The 26,536-nt window shown below is 43.3% G+C and overlaps 2 protein-coding genes across 8 annotated transcripts in view; one reads left to right on the forward strand and one right to left on the reverse strand.

Annotated features, from left to right (window-relative positions):
- APP (amyloid beta precursor protein) overlaps window positions 1-15,118 on the reverse strand; it is a 279,739-nt gene extending 264,621 nt beyond the window's left edge. For 4 of the 7 annotated variants that reach the window (XM_058731805.1, XM_058731804.1, XM_058731800.1 and 1 more), the window contains exon 1: window positions 14,908-15,117. In XM_058731805.1, the coding sequence (XP_058587788.1) occupies window positions 14,908-14,964 (57 nt within the window). In that variant the 5' untranslated portion in view covers window positions 14,965-15,117. Of the gene's footprint in view, window positions 1-14,907 lie in introns of all 7 variants that reach the window. The other 3 variants (XM_058731803.1, XM_058731802.1, XM_058731801.1) reach the window with 1 other exon arrangement.
- The window catches only part of LOC131513206 (homeobox protein unc-4 homolog), a 99,612-nt gene continuing 88,132 nt past the window's right edge, over window positions 15,057-26,536 (forward strand). The window contains exons 1-2 of the mRNA XM_058732545.1: window positions 15,057-15,150; window positions 15,203-15,386. Of these exons, the coding sequence (XP_058588528.1) occupies window positions 15,057-15,150; window positions 15,203-15,386 (278 nt within the window). The remainder of the gene's footprint in view (window positions 15,151-15,202; window positions 15,387-26,536) is intronic.

Raw genomic sequence — 26,536 nt, forward strand, 5'->3', positions numbered from 1 at the left:
GGGCTGGGCTCATGATCACATGACTGTGAGATCATGCCCTGAGCCGAAATCAAGACTCTGACGCCCAACTGCCCAACAGACTGAGGCACCCAGGTGCCCCTGATGCATTTTAAATGATCAAAGAAGTAGAAATCATTTCTAGAGAGCTTGTTTACTTAGAAATACAATAGATTATGAACAAACCTAATAAAATATTTATACGATTCAGGTAAATTGAGAATGAATACTCAAGTATTTTTCTCAGAACATATTCTTGGACTGCCAACTTTTTCAATGAGGTGATCTTAAACAAAGGCATACATCTAACTGCCCACAAAATAAACTACCAACTGTTTAAAGTCAACAAAGCCAGCAGCAATAGTCCTAAACTCTACCATCCAGAGCCAAGGCAAACCCATTTCAGACCGGCCTTAAGTCACAAGCAGTTATCAGGTCAAGTGTTTTCAAATATATAAAAATAGAACAGAATTCAGCATAAAATATATGTCCTTTGGTGAAATTAGTTTCTCAAATTATACACACACTATATGACCATTATAAAGTTATACTGGAATTAAAGAACACGATTTTCTTATACTTTCAAATTCTATCTACCAAAATGTAAAAATTTTTTTCAAACTTATATAATGACCACCTACTCTTTTTTTTGGGGGGGAGGAGAAAAAGTATAATTTCAAAACATGGCCAGGGTAACATGAGAGAAATATATATTCAAATACACAATGGCTGTTCTCTCTGATTCTCATTATCAATCAATCGACAACTATTCTAGACACATACAAATTATCATCTGTTTTTTCTTTTTTTTTAAATTTTTTTAATGTTTATTTATTTTTGAGAGGCAGAGAGAGACAGAGCATGAGCAGGGGAGGGGCAGAGGGAGGGAGACACAGAATCTGAAGCAGGCTCCAGGCTCCGCACTGTCAGCACAGAGCCTGACGTGGGGCTCGAACTCACAAACTGTGAGATCATGACCTGAGTGGAAGTCGGACACTTAACCAAGTCACACAGGCGCCACATCATCTGTTTTTCTGAACGCAGTCTCTAGAACTGATAAAATACTTCCTTGACAGATACTTCAAAATCAAAACAAAAAGAAAATAAATGCCAGGTTTAAGATGATCAGTCTTGAATTACACTTTGATTCCTCTTAAAGAGAATCAAGGGTTCATAAAGAAGTAACGCAAGAAATAAAACCAGGAGGAACCTTGATAGTTTAGACATTTCCTCACGACGGAACCACGTACAATATATCAAACTATTAGGACATATGTTAAATACATCTTTAGGTGCTAATAAAATATGTACTATAAAACCTCAAACACTCCCTTATGTTAAGAAGTATACCCTGTCTGCTCAGGACTCTAAGTTGTTCCCACATCTTTATATCATCACACACTTCCTGGTAAGTATCTTCATGCGGCCACTTCTAGAATAATTGAAATGAATAAAAAAAAAAAATAGATAAGTAATTAGGATGAATTTAAATGGCGGTCCCATTGTTACTCATGTAAATGTATTAAGATTTATTTTCCTCTTTTTCATAGAGGAAACTTTTAATGACACAGGTGCACATAAACATATCTCAAAGTCTGTGTAGCTATGAAAACCAAGTTGAGCATGGTAGGCAATTCTAGCTCAAAAGAGGTTCTCAGTATTGTGATACTTTCTAAAAATGTCAAAGCTTGTTTCACCTGCTAGTCCTTGCAAAGCACGAGCACAAGGTTGCTTTAGGGAAGGCTCCAGATCAAATGAAAGCCGGCACAGGGAGAGTACAGGGACAGTAAACCGACCTTGCCATTACTTTCCACAGGGCCACTGGAATTATCCCTGTTTCCATCACCCTGATTGGAAGGGGTTCCCAGGAACACGAGTCTAAACCATACTGGGTACAAATGGCCAGAGTGAAGGCTCAGCTCTTGGGTGTTCCTGCCATAAAAACAAAAAAAGCACTCCCCACCTCCTCCTCCATTCTGAAAGATGTGCTTCCTAGGTGGCTAGCCAACAGGTAAGAAGTGAGCAAATCACAAAAACCTACCCTAATTGCTCACGTAGATAGAATCTTTCCTTTGGTTTGAATCAGAATGTTTCTGAATCTACCCACTCTCCTCTACATCCCTTTGTACCGCATGTCCTGCACATTCCCGAATGCCAGCTCTTTGTCACTCAATATCCTCCCCTCTCCGTATCCCATAAGAATCTAGAATGTATTCCTGGTGGTAATATTCCCAGGTAATACGCTACAGGTACCAGCCTCTCTTGGAATTGCGGGCTAAGGTCTAGCTAATGGGATTAAGCAGACATTGACAAGGACTTCGGCAAAGGCTACTAAATGTAGCTGAACCATAGTTATCAATGGCTACCTCCATTTTAGGAACATCTAAAAATACCCCCACTGCTGAGAAAATGAAGTTCAAACTCCTCAAGGCATCCCCAACTGTTAACCTCCTAGCATCCCCACATCATCTCCCCCACCCACATTCCTCTGGCTTCCTCTTTTGAACCTGTCTACACCTTCACTATTCCTTCAGTCTGGAAATCCTTGCCACGCCCCAGAGTTAACCTCCACTCAGTCTGGAAACCCAGTTTATTTATTTATTTATTTAAAAAAAAATTTTTTTTAACGTTTATTTATTTTTGAGACAGAGAGAGACAGAGCATGAACAGGGGAGGGGCAGAGAGAGAGGGAGACACAGAATCTGAAACAGGCTCCGGGCTCTGAGCTGTCAGCACAGAGCCTGACGCGGGGCTTGAACTCACGGACCGTGAGATCATGACCTGAGCCGAAGTTGGACGCTTAACCGACCGAGCCACCCAGGCGCCCCTGGAAACCCAGTTTAAATACTGGCTGCCTTTGCTATCAGGACTCTGTATATTCTTCCACTGTAGCCCGTGGCATACCGGGCCTAATTATTTCTACATCTTTTTTCTTCCCCCATCAGGGTGCAAAATCCTTCAAGACACAATGTGAGTTCTTTGTTTCCTTGCAGCCCCACAAAGATACTAGTGCTCCTGTCACCCCTGAAACACAGAAGGCATCCAGTACCCACCCATCAAATGAATGATGTTTTTAAAATTTCAAGAAAAAGGGGAGAAAAATGCAATATGACAATAAATTACTAATAGTAATGACAATAAATTAGTAATAATAAAAAATATGTAACTCCAAATCAGGGTCAATATCACAGGAGTCAATCACAAATGCTCTGAGAAGATTTGGAATAGAGAAAAAGCAGATGAAGGCAGAATTCAAATAGCCAATTAAATCTGCTGCATTTAAGCTTCCCCTCATCTGCCAGAAGAATCGATCAATAATAGGCTTGGGTTTGTGTTCGGTGTTCTACTTCTGAGATGAATGAGCAAGCAAGCAATGAGGTTACATGTCAGAATTTTTAAAAAGCATAAATAATTTAACAATGGCAATAAACCTTTAGAATTCTATTTTAACCAATGTTTTTTCTTTTCCCCCTGGGGGAGGGATTATGCTAAAATTTCCTTCTGATCTCTTTATTGGTTCTTTACAAAATCAATAAATACAACTAAAAACATACACACATTAAGAAATACTCCCAACAAACTGAATACTTCCCATCTGTGCCCTTACAACATGACAAAAATTTCACCATAATAAAATTCACAATGATAACAAATGTAATCTGAGTCCAGCTAGCAAAAGTGATGTGAAATATTCAAATTGCAAACACAGACAAGGAAAGGAATTGCCTGGAAACAAAGTACCTCCTATCTTGCTCATTGAAGTATGTCCTCCCTGCCACCAAATGTTCATTACCTTTGTCCTGGCTATCTCCAATGGCCATGCTGATAAATTACTCAGTCCCCAGTTCCCAGGACTCGCACTGTTTTAAGGACCTCTCAATACAGCACCTCGCTCCTACTGCTTGGGCCACCCAGTCACATGGCCACCCTGGGAGCAGTCCCTCCTCTCATACTTCACTGAACAAGTATGCAGTAACTTCCAAACTGCAATTTTGTCACAACTGTACTCTTGAAAGTGGGGCCCTTCTCATTCCTCAAACTAACAGCAATATGCAAGCTGCCCTCACATTCAAATATCCTATCAGCCAAGAACGCTGCCCACACAAAACTACCATAGGATTTTAAAATTTAGTTTACTTTTATTGGATTTAAATTTTCTGGATTCAGGGTTGTAAGAGGATTTAACACTTGACATAAAACATTAAAAACAAGCCTGAGAAAACACTAGCAAGATACAAGACTCATCATAATGACCTCAATTAGATTTTCAATGCCTGTCAAGTTAATAGCATATAGTGTCATTGGCTTCAAGCCCTTGAACTGGAACAGCACAATTCTTTTAGAGAATAGAAGTAACAGCCCTCAGTTTTTGCCTTAAAGGCAAACTTTTGATCCTGGCTCACACTAAAGTAAAAAGTAAATATTAGCTGTATAACGGCAAAAAAAAGCGCAACAAACTGAAAAAAAGACAATGATAATGAAATTTCCATTTCGATTTCATTCCTGCACACAAATTTGACTCAAACAAAATCATTTCTAGGCACCCTCAATTGAAACTGTCCCACTCAATCTGAGGATTCACAAAACATTTCAAGAATGAGACCTTTTTTGCTAGGTCAACTGAATTTCTGGAAATAAAGAGTTGCAAATGACTGAACATTAAGTTATTGACAACATTTATGTGAAATCTTTTCACAGTAAAATGTTTCAGAAAAGGCTAAAAAAATAAATCTTCTTTAAAAGACTTTAATATTCTCCCTACACTATAGTTAAGGGTCATTCACAATTTTTTAAACGTACGTTAATTCAACTGTCAAGAATCAAACATGATTCTTTACCGTCACGATATAAAATTTCTAGAGCACTCATTAAAAATATTTATCAAATATTTAGTAAATGCTAAATGCAATGGTGGTGGTAAGTGATGAAACAGGTGTGGTAAACTGTGATCCCAATCCATATTAATTTTCTACCCCACCGTTGTTGTTTTTAATTATTTAACCACTCCAAAGTAGATCCCTGTCCCCAGTTATTCTCTTACGTTATGGTGAGTATGTAATTCTCTCCTCCAGATAGCTAACTTTACATTTGGATAGTGACAAGATCAGAGACCTTTCCCGATAATACCCCATAAAAGATTACATCCACAAGAGACTTCCACATAGCATTCCCTCATATCCCTTACCCAACTTAATTTTTCCAAGTCTACTACATCCTGTTTATTTTGTCTGCCCCTCACTACATTGTAAGCTCCCTTGAGGGCAGGGGACTCAGAAATATTTGTTATATGAAAAAGTGAATTTTCTTTTGCATGGTGTGCCCTTAAAAATCTGTTCCTCTATGTAAAAAAAGCTATTAACTTTCTTATAAAAATCTAATTTTAATTTTGAATTGCTAATAGATTTAATAGGTAAGTGTCTGTGACTATATTATTCTTAGGATGATTAGTTTGCATGTTTGCAAATTTCTATTTATTTATTTATTTATTTATTTATTTATTTATTTATTTATTTTTGAGAGCGAGCGAGCGAGCACCCATGCATATGCAGGTGAGTGGGCAAGAGGGGCAGAGAGAGCGAGAGAATCTCAACCAGGTTCTTCGATCAGCTGCACGCTGGGCTTGATCCCATGACCCTGGGATCATGACTCGAGCTGAAATCAAGAGTCGGATACTCAACCCACTGAGCCACCCAGGCACCCCATATTTGCAAGTTTCTATGGGAGTTTCTTAAGACTCATCACTTACATTTTCAAACTAATATGCTGCATTGACAAAACTGTTATTTATTTTAAACAAACCATAATAAGCAATTATTAAGAGCATCAGTAAAGGAAAGATTTGCTTTCTAATATCAATTTGCATGATATGTTCTAAGTTGAGTGCCTGAAAGTTAAGCTATGATTTCAAAAATCTGCATCAGTTTTAAAGGTTCAACCTTCAAAGTAAATGAGGACACTTTTGGGGCACCTGGGTGGCTCAGCTGGTTGAATGTCCAACTGTTGGTTTCAGCTCAGGTCATGATCTGTTTCATGAGGTCAAGCCCCACATCAGGCTCCAAACTGAAATCGCAGAGCTTGCTTGGGATTCTCTCTCCTTCTCTCTGCCCTTCCCCACTCACACTGTCTCTATCTGTCTCAAAATAAAATAAAATAAATAAACTTTTAAAAAAATGAGGATACTTCCAATAAATATGGTTAAGACAGCATTATGTCTATCTTTATCATGTGTGTCTATTAATTCCATTATAAAAAAACTGAGTAGTGTTATTAATAAAAACAATAATTATGCTTATGAAAATTCCCCCAACAGTAAGGGCAGATATAAAAAGTTCCTTTTGGGGGCGCCTGGGTGGCTCAGTCAGTTAAGGGTCCGACTTCAGCTCAGGTCATGATTTCGCGGTTTGTGAGTTGAAGCCCCATGTCGGGCTCTGTACTAGAGCCTGGAAACTGCTTCGGATTCTGTGTCTTCCTCTCTGTCTTCTCTTCTCACTCTCATTCTCTCCCTCTCCCCACACCCCCCCAAAAATAAATAAACATTAAAAAAAATTTTTGGGGGGGCACCTGGGCGGCGCAGTCGGTTAAGCGTCCGACTTCAGCCAGGTCACGATCTCACGGTCCGTGAGTTCGAGCCCCGCGTCAGGCTCTGGGCTGATGGCTCAGAGCCTGGAGCCTGTTTCCGATTCTGTGTCTCCCTCTCTCTCTGTCCTTCCCCCGTTCATGCTCTGTCTCTCTCTGTCCCAAAAATAAATAAACGTTGAAAAAAAAAAATTTTTTTTTAAATTTTTTTAAGTTCCTTTTTGGACTAATCAAGCCTTGACAGACAATACTATTTTATTTTTGAGTAAAACTTAAACTTATGTTGCCTCATTAATTTGATTGTAATTAAGCACATGCAGACATGGAAAACTGAACAAATGAGTTTGTGGTAGCTGGGGGTAAGGGGTCTAAGGTACACATATATACCTCAAGGGTGGGATTAAATCTCTTGTGTTTCTTCCTGCAAAATTTCCCCATCTATGGCCAAAATATATTAGTCATTAAAGGTTTGAAGTTTAACCAAGCCACAAGAGTAATCACGCATTTCTTCACTTAATACGAATGACTTTTCTTGATACACCAGATCTCTTATTCTCACGAAGTATCCTTTAAGGCCGAAGAGTAATTTATCAGTCTCTATCATCTAGGAGACTTCCTTACATCCTTCAAAGAAGACAGGATGTGGTTTGTGTGGAAGCAAACTGAGAGCATAGGACAAACTGTTAGATTCTCAAAGAAAGAATTAGGCCAAAAACAATTTCACATCAACAAAATAAACGCCCTCCTTGGCCACAACATGGACTTTTCTCGCTCAAATTTCTCAGCTAAAAATCATCTGCATTTGGGAAGAAAAAATAGAAAGACAAGGACCATCTGGAAATTGAAAGATACAAACACCATTTGGGGTCCATCACAGATAAGACCTTAAGAATTCTAGAATCCATTCATTTACAAAATACGCTGATTGTTATTTTTCCTTTTCTGAAACGCTTGTCTTGCGTATTCCTTGTCCCTCCTCACTGACCTTTACATGTAGCTGTGGACCCATCTCATTCGCTGCTCACTGGATCTACTCTGAGCAGGTTTATTTCAAACATGGCTACATTCTCTTACTTGAACCCACTTTTTTTTTTTGATTGAGTAGGACAAGGATAAATACAAAAGTGGTGTTAACAAAAACCCACAGATTCCTTGGGACTTTGCTTATTCATTCTCCAATGTGTTAATCGCTCCTGAACTTCAGTAACACCAGTTCTGTGTACTCTCAAATATCCTTAGCCTAATTTTGAAATTGAGACTGAAACCTCGTATTATATAATAAACAAAATACGCTGATTCTTAAAGAGTCTGCTTTTTAATTAAGCAGACCATTATACTCATCATCTGATAACTAATTCGTTATTTTTTTTTTCAATGTTTATTCAATTTTGAGAGACAGAGAGAGACAGATCATGAGCGGAGACAGGGCAGAGAGAAGGAGACACAGAATCCGAAGCAGGCTCCAGGCTCTGAGCCACCAGCACAGAGCCCGACGCAGGGCTCGAACTCACAAACTGCAAGATCATGACCTGAGCCGAAGTCGGTCGCTCAACCGACTGAGCCACCGAGGCACCCCATAACTAATTCGTTTTATTTTAAAACCTAGTTCTTATAGAAATGCTGCACCCTCAAGCAGTCTGCTTTTCGGTTTCCTTGTACATGCTGGTGAAGCTCGTTTCACACTTTCATTTTAAGACCAAAAATCTTTTGCTGGCATTTGAAACCTTCCATTTTGGCCTTGATTGGCAAAACCTGTTTAGTCATTTTTTTTTTTTTTTTTTAATTTTTTTTTCAACGTTTTTTATTTATTTTTGGGACACAGAGAGACAGAGCATGAACAGGGGAGGGGCAGAGAGAGAGGGAGACACAGAATCGGAAACAGGCTCCAGGCTCCGAGCCATCGGCCCAGAGCCCGACGCGGGGCTCGAACTCACGGACCGCGAGATCGTGACCTGGCTGAAGTCGGACGCTTCACCGACTGCGCCACCCAGGCGCCCCAGTCATTTTTTTTTTTAGAAGAGATTTTGCTAAAAACTAAACCAAGCTTTTTCACAGCTCCTTGCATACAGCTGATAGTCAACTAATAGCGGAGTTAATAATCAAGCCACTATACAAATTCGCTCAATATTAGACAAATGTGGCAGGCTGCCCATTTGCATACATTTAAAATCGGTCGGTCCATTTGTGCGAAAACTGCTTATGCTGCTTTACACACCTCTGTACTGTTTAAAATGTTTCAATGAACACAATATATTTTAACGTTTTCTTAAAAAGCCAACTGAAATACAAAATATGCATGTTTAGTAAATAAAATTTTAAAACATGTATTCTGCAAATGTTACCTGTGGTATGTCATCCTTTAAATAAAATTCATTTGTTTTTTAGAGAACTGCCCATTTCCTGCAATAATCTTAGCTGGTCAGTTAAGTGCATTACTCAATATATAAGTAAAACATCATATAGGTGTTTTGTCTTGCCTTTGTACCTTTCAACTCTGTGTGATTTAAATATATCCATTTTATATCATCATCACATACAGTAGTAACTAACACACAGCTCTTATAAAGTGCCACATCATACTGTATATATTAACTCATATCCCGTTCCAAGCAAGCATTTTACACATATATGTTTTTCTATATTCGTCCCCATTTCACAAAGGAAAAAAATGAGGTCCGGAGCTAGCCCACAGTCAATAGCTCCCAAGGGACAGAGCCAGGATTTAAGCCCAGGCAATCCTGCTCTAGTCCGGGCTCTGCATCAGTGTGAGATGTTACCTTCCCTGAACATGTGACAATCTCAATAATCAGGTGTTGCCTAACATCACATGGGTACCGAAATTACCATTACAAATGTGGAGACAATTCCACTCCTTACCACAGAGGCAGGCTTTTAAATACCTCTCGTCTTCCCCATTTCAAGCAGCACTACCTTCTTTCATAAAATACTATAATCCTAACATAGTTCAAGCTAAATCTGTATTGTAGGTTTCTTCAGAAATGTGGCCCAACTAAATCTAAGCTCCTTACTGCAGCTAAAATTTCATACATATGAACGGGAGCCCTCTGTATCCATCCTACTTTGAAGAGTCGGCAAACTAATCTATTAAGCATCACATTTTCATAAAACTATTAACTGATGAACATGTTGGACTGGTTTTTTTTGTAACGAATTAGTAGATTCTTGAACAAGGGTTTGAACAAGGGTCCACTTACACGCAGACCTTTTCTGTTAAATACAATACAGTCCTATTAATGTCCTTTCTCTTCCTTAGGATTTGCCTACTGACACCTTCTTTTCTCCAGCTTCCTCTTTTGTTAAGAATCCATACATATACAAACTACGCGCTAACGAACTATGCTATTGGTAAGGCTACAAGAGTAGGCTATTAGTACTGTGCTTTATTTCTTGACCAGTCATTCTAACCCAGTTTCTGGTGGACTTCTAAAGAGGGATGCCTATCTATTACTCAGGATTTACTCTCAAGAGGGAAAACTCACAAAACACTTTTTTTCAAAGAAAAAACACTCGTGCCCTCACAGACACAGTTATTTCTTAAGCTATCCCTAGGACACTGAATAAATGGTTACGTAACATTTTCCTCTTCACCATGGTTTTCATCTGCAAATTCAGTTTGAGGGTTTAGGTACTGTTGACCGTATTTTTTTTTTTAATGTTTTTATTTATTTTTGAGACAGAGAGAGACAGAGCATGAGCAGGGGAGGGGAAGAGAGAGAGGGAGACACAGAATCCGAAGCAGGCTCCAGGCTCTGAGCTGTCAGCACAGAGCGCAATGCGGGGCTCGAACTCACAGACCGTGAGATCATGACCTGAGCCGAAGTCGGACGCTCAACCGACTGAGCCACCCAGGTGCCCCGACCGTATTTTTTTATTAACAACAACAAATTAAGAAATAGACATTTTGATTAAACTTGCTACTCAATCAGGGGGGATGCTCATTCCTTAACTTCCTCTGCCTGCCACCCCTCCCGCTCCTTCCAGCCCCTTATGAGGGTGTATCTGTATACTGGCTCTGAGACACAGGGTGACAGCATTTCCAGAGATTTGCAGGAGGTCGTATGTGGTATCACCCCCCACCCCGTACACTTGTATCTGGGATCCCACTACGAAAAGGAAACCATTTCACAACGATGTAGAACACGGAGAGGTAGAAACCACCAGCAAAAACCAAAACAGACATTTAACATTGTATTTTCCCGCCCTCCTCCCAGTGGCGCAGCGAATCACTTTTTCCGTCATGTACTCACTTCCTTAGTGAAGGTCCTACTGAAGGTACTGCAGCAGAGTGCTGAGATCTTACTTGCAGCCCCTTCCCTCACGCCCCTCAACCCCTTATTCCGAAGCCCTTACTCTTCGCCAGATTGTACCCTGCCCCCTCCTTTCTGTCTTGGCATCTGTCTCAGTTCATGAACATTCATTTATAGTGATTTATGGTCTGTCCTCCCCACTAGACTGGAAGCTTCATGAAGGAAAAGACTGTGTTGCTCACAACGTTTTCAGAGCTGTGGACTGTGTTTGGCCCAAGAAGAGAATCAGTACAACTGTCCCAAATGAATAGATGCAGTGTTTAGGAAAATCAAACCCCACATTGGCTCCACCCTCACCTCAGGTGTAGTGTGTGTGTGTGTGTGTGTGTGTGTGTGTGTGTGTGTGTCCCTCTGTCTCTGGGAGGGAGAAGGTTGGGAGAGGCATGTAAACAAATGCTGTAAATGCTAAGACTTAAACTCCCTTCCCCAGACCTGGGGTACAATACTGGTTGGAATTTTCCTACCAGGAAATTCTCTAGGATTATCTCATCTCATTGTTCTTTATTCCTCAAATATAGATGTTTACACTGTAAGGCTTTTATTCAGTAAACCACTTAATCTGTCCTTTCCTCCTGGTATTCAACACTTTCTATTTCCTTTAACAATCCTGTGCCTGTCTTATTTAGTCTGCAAACTTTGGGTGAGCAGGGGAATGCGGGTGGGTGGTAATGAGGCAAATACAGTCAAATTAAACCTTCCCACCCAGGGCTTTACATCTAAAATACATGTATAAGGTTTACCTTTGCATTTGTAATTGACATAATGAAGCTGGGAATAAAGAAGGAATATATATTAAAGATGCTTTGTAAGTCTCTTAAGGTAATACATGTCCCCACCTAGATCAAATTTGCAGAAACAAAATGAACATTTCTACTGAATTTTATTGCATTTCTTTGGTGACAGTTTAGTGGCTACATGAAAGGCATATAATAGCTATGCTTATTTCTGGAATGACTGACACCCTTCATCTTCTTATAAATATCTCTATAGAAGTCTCCAGTATGCCATTAACAGTAGCATAACAATAGGGATCCTCTAGCAACAAGGAGAAAGCCTCATCCACAAACATAATCTGTTTTCCTTTAAACCATTATTCAATGGGCCACATTATTTCTTTTGTATTTTTTTTTCCCATCAGTCATTCCTAACTTAACCCTGAGATCTGTTCAGTTGAATGTTCCTTTTCACTTCCCCCATCAGGACCAGGGATCATTATTCTATCTGGAATACTTCTCCGCAGTACTAATAGCTTCCCAAATGCCATCAGGCACCTCTTCTGGTTAGGGTGACAAGAGAGAAGCTTTTGTGCCCTGCCAGTTATCATGATTTTCCTTTGATTAGCAAGAAACGGTGACTCCTTAAAGATCACGATCAAATCTGGGCTTCACGATTCTGTGTATAGATGTCTACTCCTAAGGCAGGACTAGTCAGTATGACTAGGTATCCATAATCTGTGAATTACCACCATTATCAAAACAAGTAATTGTTTTTAGGTTAACCTCCCCTGTTTAGGTTAAACCCCTCAATAGGGTAAACTAAAATGTAAGAAGCACTATTATTTAAACAAATAAATGTTAGAGCCTTTTAATTTTATACTCTGTCAATACACCAGGCAAATTCATCGACTCAGGTAATAACCCCAAAAGTCGAGGCCCCATTAACATTGCCCTTATTCACTTCTTTTTTTAGAGCCAGCTGCAGTAGACCTATTTTCTAAGGCCTACAAAAAACACTCAACTCATAATTACATCTTTCAGTGGACATAGATATAGCTGAATTAATCCTCCTCAAACCTCATTAGAGTGAATTGCCTACCCTTCCACCAATGCTTTGCAAAATGGACTGTGAATTTCACCTCCACTATTTGAAAGAAGTGGCAGTAACAAGTAAAAATGTCCAAAAGAATGGCAGAAAGAGCAAAGAAATGCAAACAGGCCAAAAAAATAAAATAAACCTGACTCATATTTGCCTTAATGCTGCCTCTTTTTATACAGGAAAAAAAAACCAAAAACACAAAAAAACAGTGCTCAAAAAAGTTAAATATTCACATTTGGGCAAAAACTCCAAATGTAAAGGTTATGATATGCTTTTAATTACTTAATTTCTGTTTTTTAGCATGTAGAAAGACAGTCGGGAAAATAACAGCAACACTTGTAGGAGTAAATGTAAGTAATTGGAGGAAAAAAGAATCCCCTTCATTAAATGCATTTTTTAAAAAATACGGAAAACCAAATTCTTCACTTCTTAAATCAGTCTTAACCAGCCCTAAGATGATTTCTGAGCCACTTACAGGTAAAAAGAAGGGGGAAAAGTTCAATGACCTTGTAAATTAGGGACTCAAAAACCATAGTGGTGTGGTAATCTGCATAGCCTCAGGGTAATTACAGAAAAACACTGGTCTGGGAATTGCTTTTTTTGGAAAATTACCATGAGGTAGGGGAAAAGAAGGAAAAAAAAAATGGAAAAATTGGGAGAGACTGCAAGTGCTAAGATACCAAAAGGGAACCCAAACGATGAGACATACAAGCTCGTCTGCCCCTCCTGTCACGCAAACAACTTCTTAGCATCCTTAGGTAAAAAGAAAAATAGTCATTTTGCACAGGCGTTAGCTGAATGTTCGAGAGTTGGATGAATGGGGAAGACTTGTTATACACCTAGTGGTGGGTGGATTTCACCAGGCTGCAGCCTCCACACAGCTTTTCTTTGCTGCACTGCAGAGGCGCCATCTTCTCCGTCTTAATCTTCACTCAATTCAATCCTTTTATCTGCACCCTAAAAAAAAGACCCTGAGGACCCTCCCCGGCAGCCCGCGCCCCCAGGGGGACTAAACCAGACTGCCCAGCGCTGCCAGGGAAGAGACCGCGCCTTAATCAGACAAACGCCTCCTTTGATGCACAGGAGGGGAGAAGAGCTCGCGCCTCCCCTCCGCCCGCCACTGCCCTAATCAGACGCACACCCCACTGTCCGCGAATTTCTCCCCAAGGACTTTCCAGCCCGACACAGAATTAGCAAGCCCCGGAGGTGACGAGGAGTGGCCGTGGAGGGCCCCCCGAGGCTCCGCCAAAGCGGCCCCAGCAGCGCCCCAGCCCCCTCTGGGACAGACGCGCAGCTCCGGGAAGGGAGTCGGGCGGGAGCCTCGGTGGCGCACAGACCCAGGCGGCTGGCTCAGCCACCGCGCCCCGGGCTGGCGAGGGCGGGGTGTCGCGGCTTTTGTTCCCGGGAACCTTCTCCCTCTCCGGAAGGAGCTGAAGGTGCGGAGCGAACGCCAGGGCCGTCCAGGCTTTGGGGAAGGTGCGAGGTGGCCGTGGGTCTTCGACCCCTCCCATCTCTCTCAACTTACACAAAAGGGAGACGCAGAATGTACAAAGTTTGCCTAAGGAAGGTGGTGCGCGACCCTCTGGGGTCGCACTGAGGCGGCCGCAGCGAGCGGCCGCCAAAGGGAAGGAGCGAGAGGTCGGGCAGGGAAGAGGTGCTGGGGATAAGAAGAGAAGGTGAAACGGGGCAGAAAAGGCAAAGGGAAAGGGGGGCTGCTTCCCGAGCTGACCCGGCTCCTCCTCCCCAGGGCCGGAAAGAAGGAAGGGCACCGATCAAGAGCCGAGGACGGGATCCAGGGACGCTGCGTTTTCGGTTTTCCCCACGTGCTCCGTCCCCCTTCCCCCCCACCCCCCATCTGGAAGTCTCTCGCCTCTCCCCCAGCCCCCGCCCGCGAGGCAGGGACTGAGTCAGGGTCAGAGCTCAGGATCGCCTCCACCCCTCCTCTCCCACAGCCGGCGCGGACCCCGGGAGCCCGACGCCTCGCGAGCTCCCTCTCCGCCGGCCGGAGCGCGCGTTCCCGGGCCAGGGCTGGGCCGGAGGCGCGGATGCGCAGGGCACCCGCAAGCGGGGGCGTGGGACGTGGAGGGAAGAGGGGTTCCCTGGACTGCCCCCGGCTTCTTCGGATTAAAGATTTAGGGGCATGGGATTCCCACCGCAGCCCCCACCCCCAATTCCGAGGCGCGGCACCCACCTCCAACGCCCGAGCCGTCCAGGCGGCCAGTAGGACCAGTGCCAAAGCAGGCAGCATCGCGACCCTGCGCGGGGCACCGAGCGCGCTGCTGTGCGAGTGGGATCCGCCGCGCCCTGGCTCCGCCGGTGCCGTCGCCGCCGCCGTCTCCGATGGCCCCCGCGCTCGCGCCGCTCCGGCTGCTCTCTCCAGCCGCTGCCGAGGAAACTGACGGAGCTGGAGCGCGGCGGCTGGGCTCGGAGCCCGGCGAGTCAGCTGATCCAGCCCACCCCGTTCGGCACCCGAGAGGGACCCCTAGCGGAGCCGCCGGGGAGCTGCGCGCGCGCGGGCCGGGAGGGGCCCGCGCCCCCGGCGCCCACAGGTGCGGCGGCCTCCGCTCCTGCGCGCCCCGCCCCGGCCGCCGGCCGCCGGCCCCCCGGGGCCTCCGCGAGCCGGAGCGAGAGTCTGGGGCCGGGAGAGGACCGGTGCAGGATCAGGGAAAGGTGAGTCGTAGGACGTTCGGGCTCCAGAAAAGTCGGGAGCGCTCGCCGCTCGTCCCCGTGAGCTTGACTCATCCGACCCCGCAGGCCTCTCAGGGATGTCGTATAAAGGGCTGCTGCTGGGGTGTGTTTTTATCCGCATTTCGTTTTTTTTTTTTTTTTTTTTGTCTTGGTTTGCGGGGGGGGGGGTAGGGGGGGAGGCGTTTCTGGAAGAGACCAGGAACCGGACAAGCTGAAAGGAAACAGGAATTTCTTTGTTGAGAGAGTAAAAGCTTAATATACGTATGTATATATATATATATTTTTCCCGTCAAAAGCAGCCGGGAGCAACCTGGCATATCTATCTTTAGAACAAACCAAAGGAGAAAGGCCCTGGACCTGGTGAACGAGGGGGCGACCTATTTACTTCTCCCTGAAGGAAGGGTTTAAGAAAAAAGTTTTGCTTATTTGTTGGGTGTTTTTGGTTTTTGTTTGGGGAAGGGAACAATCAGCAGGGTTTTTTGTTGCTGTTTTTGGGGGGGGGGGGGTTGTCAGGCAGGGATGTAACATCCATCTGAGACGGGGGTGAAGTGAAAGGTCAGCGGGAAAGGATTTCGAGAGAGGATTCCTATTAGACCCCCATGACTGAAACTCCTGACCTCAAACTCTGTCCTTGTTCTCCATTGTGTCTGCCCTAGATGACAGAAATGAACCTGCTGGAAAGCCACGGTCTCCTAGATTAGACACAAGCCGTCCAATTCCCGGTTAGTGTTTAGCTGGGCTAGAATGGTCTAGAACTGCCCAGCCGTATTCCCTGCTCTTGACCTGAAGGAGCAGAAGTCGCTAAGCCAGGGTCCACTGTGGTGCTGAGTGGGAGGGAAGCAAGCCACAGACTCTGGCCACTGGGATCAAGGCTCAGCCTGGAGGATGCTGGCTTCCTTCCTGAGAAGTCAGCATTCAGCTGTCCGCTCCCCCGAATGTTGTCTTCCACCATTCCCCCTTCCAGACCTCCAGTCTGACCCCTGGATTCCTTTGCCCCCTGTTCTTGGAAGGTCTCCAGCAAATAGTAGCAAATACTTGTTATAGTGCAATATTCGTTTACATGCTCTATATTCTATGCTACCTACAAAAGCCAGCGAGGCCCTTGCTGTTATTCCCAGTGATAAGTTAGGGAGCTGCCTAAGCAAATCCTGAGAGCAAATAACAGGCGTTTACCCACCACCCCAATTCCCTGTTCTCCCTAGGTTGGTATGAACAAGTGAAAGCCTCTGAATGCAAAAAGGAGCATCACTCTGAGATGGAGAGGGAACAGGGCCAGTTAGAAATTGTGCAGAGTGCACTGCAAAATGAAAAGGTGGGACCCTTTGTTCCAAAATGAAGTATTTTAAGGCGGCAACAGCAGAACATTAAACCAATCACCAGGCCCCGGTCATGCAGATTGCGTGCCCATGAAGCCAGTCCTAGAGAGGAGGAAGCAATTTTTTAAGAATACGGAATGTTATTAAGCACAGATTCAAAAATACAGAGGTGGGGTTATAATCTGTAAAAATAAAAAGTTCTCAGGTTTGGTATTTGCTCTTTCCCCTGTTGAAATTCACCCCACTCACACATCCCTTGGACAAGATGTTCCCCAGGGAAAGAGGGTGAGGTCCTGACTGTGTCAGAATGATGGACTTTCTTTACATTTTCCCCTGTTCTAGCACTACTCAGAGATCCTGATGGCTTTTACTTTCCAGCGACTCTCTCTGTTCTGCATTTAATGTCATTTCCTGCCCTGACGTGCCTTCTGGATCCCCTGAGCAGGAAATACAAGAACATCCCTAGCCACAAGAACACGGGAAAGCTGTGGAAGGGACTGACCACCCATTGGCAGGGAAGTCTGCAACACCATTCTGAGGCTTAAATGCCTCGGCTTGGGAGAGGTTCACTCGCTCTTCAGGCATGCATTCTGTCTTTGGGCTGTTCTAGTTACTAGAAAGTTCTTGCCGCATTTGAAGCACATATTCCTTGGGGCACCTGGGTGGCTCAGTGGTTTAAGCATCTGATTCTAGGCCTTGGCTATGGTCATGATCTCACGGTTCCATGAGTTTGAGCCCCACATTGAGTTCCATGCACCATGCTGACATTGTGGAGCCTGCTTGAGATTCTCTCTCTGCCTCACTCTCTCTGCCTCCTCCCCAGCTTGTTCTCTCTCCTCTCTCTCTCATAGTAAATAAACTTTAAAAAAAAAAAAGTTAAAAATAAAGCCCACATTCCTTTCCTTAACATTTTTTTTAGCATTTATTCATTTTTGAGAGACATAGACAGTGTGAGTGGGGGTGGGGGAGGGGCCATATTGCTTTCCTTAAAAAAATTTTTTTAACATTCATTTTTGAGAGACAGAGACAGAATGTGAGGGGGTTGGGGGAGGGGCAGAGAGAGAGAGAGAGAGGGAGACAGAGCACGAGTGGGGGAGGGGCAGAGAGAGAGGGACACCCAGAATCCAAAGCAAGCTCCGGGCTCTGAGCTGTCAGCACAGAGCCCAACATGGGGCTCGAACTCACCGACTGAGAGATCACAACCTGAGCCAAAGTCAGACGCTTAACCGACTGAGCCACCCAGGCATCTCTCACGTTCATCTCCTTTAACCTCCACTTAGCTGTCCTTTCTGTACCCCCATATCCGGGCCAAACTAGTCTTTTCCACACCACAGAGCTTCACGTATTTGCCAACTGTTTTCGCACCGCTTCTGCCTCCAGTGTCCTCTCTTCACAGAGTAACCGAAGCGCTTCTCTGAACAGTTGTGCAAATTGCATGGGTTCTGGTGCCTCCCATCCCCTGGCCATTGTCCTCTGAGCAAGTGCTGGTTGTCCCTGTCTTTTCCTAGTGCTCCGGGAGTGCTGTGAGCACCGCAGCGTGGAGTAGTCGACTGCCGCCTCAGTCTGCAGGCTAGCGTGGCCTTTGACTTTGTGGATTCACACTGGTCACGTTCACTACCAAACCTCCCAAATGTATTTCGTGAATAGTGTTGCCGTTGTGCGTTTAAGGTGTTATCTGCGCCCTGCAAATGTCACCGAAAGCAAGCTCCATAGAAGCTGGAAGTTGGGTGCTGTGTTGGTTTCATAGGGCTGCCATGATAAAGTAGCCCAGCGTGGGTGGCTTAGCAACAGAAATTTGGTCTCTCATGATTCTGGAATCTAATAGGCCACGATCAAGCTGTCGGCAGGGTTGGTTTCTTCTGTGATGGCACTGTGACGTATTTGAGAGTTTCACATGCCTGTTAACTTGTCTTCCCTTCTGAAACTTCACGCTGATTCCTTTTTGTAAACCAGAAGGTGGTCTTGAATTGTATTCTCACTCATCTTTTTCTACCTTCCCAAAGACCAAAGGACATTATTATTGCCTTGACTTGACCGCAGTCTTCAATATCTACAGAAGTCTAAACTGTAAATAGCATTCAAACTTTTCACCATAAAATGTTTTCTCCCAATGATGAGCGTAGCTTTCATTCATAGTGAGGTTTTTTTCTTCTTTCTAATGAATAGACGTAAAGAAAATCTTAAGTGGATAATTAGCATTTAGCATACCTGCATTTAACTCCACATATCTAATAGGCCTGCACGAAGACAGAGGGTGAGACATTTCACTTGCCATTTTTCTTCAGTTACGATTCATTCATGGGCCTTTACTTCACTATGGCATCCATGAAGTGTTCATATATCTTCAACCAATACAATACTTTTTTTTTTTTAGTTTTTTTATTTATTTTGAGAGATACACAGAGAGAGAGAGAGAGAGAGGGAGGGAGAATCCCAAACAGGCTCCGCACTGTCAGTGCAGAGCCCAGCATTGGGCCTAAACTCATGAACCGGGAGATCATGACAGGAGTCCAAATCAAGAGTTGGATGCTTTAGCCAACTGAGCCACCCACGTGCCCCATACAATACTTTTTTTTTTAATATTTATTTATTTTTTTTAAATATTAAAATTTTTTTTTTTTTAACGTTTATTTTTGAGACAGAGACAGAGCATGAACGGGGGAGGGTCAGAGAGAGAGGGAGACACAGAATCTGAAACAGGCTCCAGGCTCTGAGCGGTCAGCACAGAGCCTGACGCAGGGCTCGAACTCACAGACCGCGAGATCATGACCTGAGCTGAAGTCGGACGCTCAACCGACTGAGCCACCCAGGCGCCCCCATACAATACTTTTAAAATTAGCTCTTGGGTGGAGGTAAGGAGCGTAAAATCAGCCCAGTAGCAGGAAGGCTTAATGGAGACTGGATGAAAATTACACCAATTTGTTTCTTCAGAGATTTTTAATTGGGCAGCAATAAGTGATGGTCGAAAAGGACTCAGGCTTTGAAAAATCTTGACTGCTATGTATCAGTATTGAAAATAGTAACGGAAGCTACCAGAGCCTCCATTACCGAAAATCCCCCCTTGTCAGGTGGTGTGGTGCCGAACTCAGAAGATGCTTAACACAGTGCCTGCTTTATCATAGAAAGCAGTTCCCTTTTCTTGAAAGAACAGGAATTTACATTAGCTGTCGTTTAGTGACAAGGATAGTCTTAATTTGACCTTGCATCGACCTTGCCAGGGACGGTCATTTGGTACAGTAACTGTCAGGCCAGGGCTACTTAGGTGGATCCCTGAGTAATGCTCTGCTGACAAACGTCCCAAATTCGTGAGTGATTTACTTTTTTAAAACACATAAATGAGAGCAGATTCAAGGTGACTTTCATCAGCCTATTCGTTTGTATTCCAATATGCTTTCTTGAGTGGGGGAGAAAGGGACAGAGCTGTAGGACTACGGGATATGCTAAGAATTAGGCAAAACTTTGACCCCCTGCCAAGGGCACATGGCAGGTATGTGAAAGATACGCATCTTGGTTTGCAGATGGAAAGGCTTGGAAAGGCTGCTTGGCAGAGGTGCTGAGAGGATTTCACAGGACTGGCTGCCTCCTGCAGAATGGAGGGGAAGAGGAATAACTTCCCAGAGTACCTGCCAGAAACCACAGCTCGCGGTGGCCTGGGGCCATTGCCAGCCCCTACAGGTGACAGACTTTGAAGCTGAGGGATGTTCTGCTGCAAGGTATTGAAGACCTCTTTGTCTCCACACGAATCATACTTAGAGATTGCCCTTTACGTTCGCCTCCTTAAGGAGAGAGAAGTTCTAGAATCTTTGATAAGTAACCCAACTTTCAAAATCCTAGCAAAGGCTATCGCCAGAGAAGTGTTACCTAACCCTAAAATGATTGGGAAGATTCCAGGCAGATATGCTTTAAGTATTCATGAACACCTTTGGTCAATAAACAACATCCTGAATGACAAAACACTCAAACCAACCAACAAATAAATGACAACTTCACAGGCACTCCATATACAGCTTTTGTCCTGAAACAAACACCTTACTTTGCTGTAGCCCCCAAATGTCCCATGGGATTTTTATTCCCATTAAAGTATATATAACTACTGAGAATGAAAGGGTTTAGCATTGCTGGATCAATCAAGTATTTTTACGCTTCCATTGTGGGAAGGAGAAAAACCTGATACATTCACTCCACTTAAAAAGCTTTGTGTTTATATGAGAAAACTATCTGGGAGGAAAGACAAAGCGAATGGTGATTCTAGTTAACAACACTGTATTGTATACTTGAAAGTGGCTAAGAATGTCTATGTTAAAAGTTCTCATCACAAGGGAAAAAAATGTTGTAATTATGGTAGTGAGGGATGTTAACTAAACTTACCGTGGTAATCAGTTTCACAATATATACATATATCCTCAGGTTGTACACTTAACACTAATACGTTGTTATATGTCGATTACATCTCAACTTAAAAAAAATAACAGGCATAGTAGAGTGGGAAACTTAACATCAGTAAGTACAACTTGGTATAAAGTCTGTGTGTGTATATATATGAATGTGTCAGAAGAAAATTAGAGTCATAAATCTATAGCCCTTGAAAGGGTTGATCGGGGGCGCCTGGATGGCTCAGTCAGTTAAGAGTCCCATTCTTGATTTGGGCCCAGGTTGATCTCGCAGTTCATGAGTTCGAACCCCACATCAGGGTCCTTGCTGACAGTGTGGAGCCTGCTTGTGATTCTCTCTCTGCCCCTCCCCCATTCATGCTCTCTGTCTCTCAGACAGATAAACTTAAAAAAAGGAAAGGGTTAATCAGGGACATCAGGAAGAGGGTTTTTTTGCAGGAGATTTGATACTAACAATAAAAAGAAAAGAAAAGGGGGTGAGAGGGAGGATGTTCTAAAGAAGAACCATGTAAATACATCTAGAAGGTTCATGATGGAGCTGGTAATTGGGACTGAGGTGTGGGGGGGAACATGTTAATGTTTGAGGAGCGAGGAATTTAGGTCAGCTGGAATGGGCAGCAGTGGACTAATACTGCTCACTACAGGTTCCTAATCAGTCTGGCATTTTCTAATTATTTCTAGAAAAAGGTTTGTCAGTGGGCAAGGTGTAGGGAAATTTGGAGGGTGAAAAAGTTGGAATCGATTGGGAAAAATAGGGAGAATTGCCAGAAGTTTCAGGGATGACCATGGATGAAATCTGTAAAACGTTTGTGAAAAATCATCGTAGGACACTTCATTACTAATAAGAACAAAGGATTATTGTGTGCCAGCCTGAGGAATTTACATGCAGGATCTCACTGAATACTTGTGAGTTGTGTTGGGTTAACCTCCCATGTCACAGATGAGGAGGTGACCGAGGTTAACAGAACCAGAAAGGGTCAGAGACACCTGGGTGGCTCAGTTGGTTAAACGTCTGGCTCTTGGTTTCAGCTCAGGTCATGGTCTCACAGTTTGTGGGTTCAGGCCCCACATCAGGCTCTGTGCACTGTTAGCACAGAGCCTGCTTGGGATTCTCTCTCTCCCTCTCTCTCTGTCCCTACCTCCCTTATGCCTGCTCTCTCTCTCTCTCCCTCCCTCCCTCCCTCAAAGAGGAGGAAGGAGTTGTACTCTGTTCTCTCTCACCTGGACACCATTAATTACATTTTTTTTTTGGTGAGGGAAATAATAAATATGACTTTTAGTTTGTTTGGATGTAGGTATGAGAAGCACATACGGTAGGCAGTAACTTGAATATGATATATGAAGACTGAAGAGTGGCAAATGAGAGATGAATATTGGCCATGTGAGTGTGGCAATTGTCTGTGATGACTGACGGCCTGTCCCCAGCACATGAGCCAAGAGCTGTTCAGATGAAGTTACCATAATATTACGAAAAAGCGGAGATGTTTTGTGTTTACTTGCAACAGCCAAATAGTCACTCAGAGATTTGGTATTTCGGAGATGAACCATAAATTCTCCTGTAAATACAGTGTGAAGAAGAAATGAGTTATATTTATATCTCAAGGTTATTTTCCAATACATGAATGAGCTAGAATAATAATTCTTGAAAAATGGAAGAGTAACGTCTTTTAGCACAATTTCCAAACTGTGTATCGTGGAACCCTAGTACAGCAGTATGTTACTAAGTGTTAAATACATACGTGAAAGTAGTTCCATAATCAAAGAAGTTTGAGAAATATGCAGTTACACAAAATTAAATATATATTTTTACTTTAGAATGTCTACCACCCTTCAAAATGCTGCTGTACAATTGGAATTTTATTGCTTTTTGAAATTTGTAGCTCTTTGTACAGCATCCCCCTCGCTTCCCTGTTTTTGTTTTTGTTTACTGCATCAACTCCTGGGACCAGTGTTGCCCCAAGCAAATTTTAGGGAACTCTGCTTTGAAGGCATTTTTTTTAGACTTTTTTTTTTTAAGATCCTTGCAGTAATGAAGGTTTATAGTGTACGTTTTTGTCAAAGTGGATGGGTTCTTTCCACTGAAAGGTGTTTCCACACATGACCTTGAAGATAGATTAATAAAAGAAGAAGGTAGAAATACTAGGCTGACAGACATTGTAAAGTAGGGCATAAGAGATGCCAAAAAAAAAGCATTCTGGAAGTTTAAAGTAGGAGTTAAAATGTGTGTTATATGGAGGAGACCGGATTAGAGCCTTTGAATATTTATAATACGAATGTGCGAGTATACGACCAGTGTCTTCCCAGTTTGGGGGGAGAAATAGGACAGAATCCAATTCACATCTGAGCCTGCTTCGCTTTAAATTTCCTCATGTAAAAAGAAGGAAGTATTGCTAAGTTTACAAAGATATGCCTCAGGATAAAACTTGAGTTCACTGCGCTGCCTTTAATCTTCCTGGATAGGAGCCCTTAAGAAGTGGCCAGGACCTCTCCATAGATGAGTGAAGACTTTCAGGAAAGAGAATTGAAGGAGACAGCTATTGGATTAATTTTAAGAAGCTTTTGCTGAAATTTCCCATAGAGTATACATGGAAAGTAAAGACATAAGGAGATATAGCTCTCTGGGTCAAAAAAAAAAATCCAAATTCCCATACTTTTTCTCTGTTAGTCTTTATTGAAAAATTCATTTACTGCTAATGGTGTCAAGAGGCCCCGTCAGCCCTCATTGTACCAAAAAGAAAAATCATGAAAAGGTTTAGGGAGCCCAGTCTGGAAAGGAATGTTGTCATTTCTGTTTTCCAACTATCTGGTAAAAATTGATTCTGTTATCTAAACTTCACAGAGCCAAGGGTCCAGATAACCACCTTGTTCTGGTGAGTCTGTGAAGCCTGGTAAGAGATACTGACTAAATAAAAAGGGGAGGGGTGCCTGGGTGGCTCCGTCAGTTAAGCGTCCGACTTCGGCTCAGGTCATCGCGGTCCGTGAGTTCGAGCCCCGCGTTGGGCTCTGTGCCGACAGCTCAGAGCCTGGAGCCTGTTTCAGATTCTGTGTCTCCCTCTCTCTCTGCCCCTCCCCTGTTCATGCTCTGTCTCTCTCTGTCTCAAAAATAAATAAACGTTAAAAAAAATTTTTTTTTAAATGAAAAAGGGGAACAAGGCAGGTCAGTTCCTTTCACAGAGGAAGAATAAAATGAGATGGAAATAAACAGAGGAAACGGTGAAGACACGAGTCTTGGTTTTCAGATGATTCTAGAGCCCTGGCCTCAACCCTGACCTAAATCTTAGAAAATGTCAAGTTTTTAGTACTAATTTTGGCCTAAGGAAGGAAGCAAGTCATAGATTTGCTTAAACTCCATTGGAGCGTTTTGGCATCACCTATCTGGGTGATACTGGGAAATACTTTTTCTTTTTTTTTACTCAGATTCTATCAACATTGTTTGATGCTTTTCCACCCAAATGTCTAAACAAGTCCAAAAGCCGTACGCAGGTTATATCTAGAAGAAGGTAGGGGCGCCTGGGTGGCTTAGTCGGTTTTAGCGTCTGACTCTTGATGTGGGTTCAGGTCATGATCTCCAGGTTGGTGAGATCAAGCGCATCATCAGTCTCTGTGCTGACCGCGCAGAACCTACTTGGAGTTTTCTGTCTTCCTCTGTCTCTGCCCCTTCTCTGCTTTTCCTCTCTCTCAAAATAAACTTTTTTTTTTTTTTTAAATAGAAGAATGTAGACCGATGTATTAGGAACAGCTGGAGTAACTCAAGTTCTTAGTACTGTCTCATTAGTCTCTATAATTTAACACCTAGACAACATCCATGAGAGATTTTTTTCAGTCGAGACGAAGGAGCTCCAGCATGCACAGTGAGGTGCATTTGCTCCTAGGCTTACGTTTTTTTGAAATCAGTCTTCAGTGATGATCACTCAGTGTACGCTTTAGTCTCCATGAACCACAACAGCACAACCTTGGGCTTTATTCATCCCTTGGGATTGAGAAGCAGTTCTCTATATAAGTAGCAATTTCACCCTGATTTTTCAAGCTTGGCGCTCTCTCATCTTCCACACACTTGAAGGGAAGATGTTGGCTGGCTGGCCCTGAGGAACCTTATCTTTCATTTATCTGGGAAGGAAGAATCTGATTTGCCCTGGTTTTCCTTTACTCTGACCATGCCAGGTGCTCCCTCCCTCATCTTGTACTATCCTGTGACCGCTTCACCCATTCATCTCCAGCCCTTTTTCAGTGCCTATAAGTTGAAAAAGAACACAGAATTTTAGTGTTAAAACTGAAGTGGACGTAGGGCTCATCCAGGCCGAGTCTTCCTCTGTTGAGGGCTTATTGGCACCCCAGAGAAGTGGGGTAACTTGCATCCGGTCCTCTGACTCCTTAGGGGCAAAGCTTGGCCCTGGTGCCCCTGACTTCTCATTCTCATTTCCTCTCGTCTGGCCATCTCGCCAGACCTGAGTCATGAAAGCAGCGAGGCACGGAGGCCAACCATTCTTTATAAAGTCGTGGTATTTTTCCTCATCTAAACTTGGTTTATCTTTCTAAAAACTTGGGAGTTGCTGGGGCATCTGGGTGGCTCAGTCAGTTGAGCGTCCAACTTTTGGTTGGCTCAGGTCATGATCTCATGGTCTGTAAGTTCAAGCCCTGCATCAGGCTCTGTGCTATCAGTGCAGAGCCTGTTGGGAATCCTCTCTCTCTCCCTCTCTCCCTGACTCTCTCTCTCTCTCCCTCTCTCTCTCTCTCAAAAATAAATAAATAAACTTAAAAAATAGAAAACAATAAGGATGCCTTGGTGGCTCAGTCAGTTGAGCATCCAACTTTGGTTCAGGTCATGATCTCGTGACTAGTGAGTTTGAGCCCTGCCTTGGGCTCTGTGCTGACAGCTCAGAGCCTGGAGCCTGCTTTGGATTCTGTGTCTCCCTCTCTCTCTCTGCCCCTCTCCTGCTCATGCTTTGTCTCTGTCTCTCTCTTTCTCAAAAATAAATAAACATTAAAAAAAATAAATAACGTAAAAATGAAAAACAATGAAAACTTGGGAGTTGCAGCCCAATGTGGAAATCACCTGTTTGATCCTCCAACGAATGGAGGTCTCTCATCTGCAGTATTCTTGAGACAATTATTTGGTTTCTGCTTTCTTATTATGTTATTAGGAGCTGTCTTCAGGAAACATAAAAATTTCACTAGGATGTTTTTGTTGTTAAATCAAGCTAAAAGTTACCTTTTCTGTGAAAAAAGAGGCAAGAATATACAACGGGGAAAAGACAGTCTCTTCAACAAATGGAGCTGGGAAAACGGGAAGCTACATGCAAAAGAATGAAACTGGACCACTTTATTATACACCACACACAAAAATAAACTCAAAATGGATTAAAGACCTAAATGTGAGACTTGAAATCGTATAAATCCTGGAAGAAAACACACGCTATAATTGTTT

This window comes from Neofelis nebulosa, chromosome 5 (genome assembly GCF_028018385.1).
Source record: "Neofelis nebulosa isolate mNeoNeb1 chromosome 5, mNeoNeb1.pri, whole genome shotgun sequence".
NCBI classification, from domain to species: Eukaryota; Metazoa; Chordata; class Mammalia; order Carnivora; family Felidae; genus Neofelis; species Neofelis nebulosa.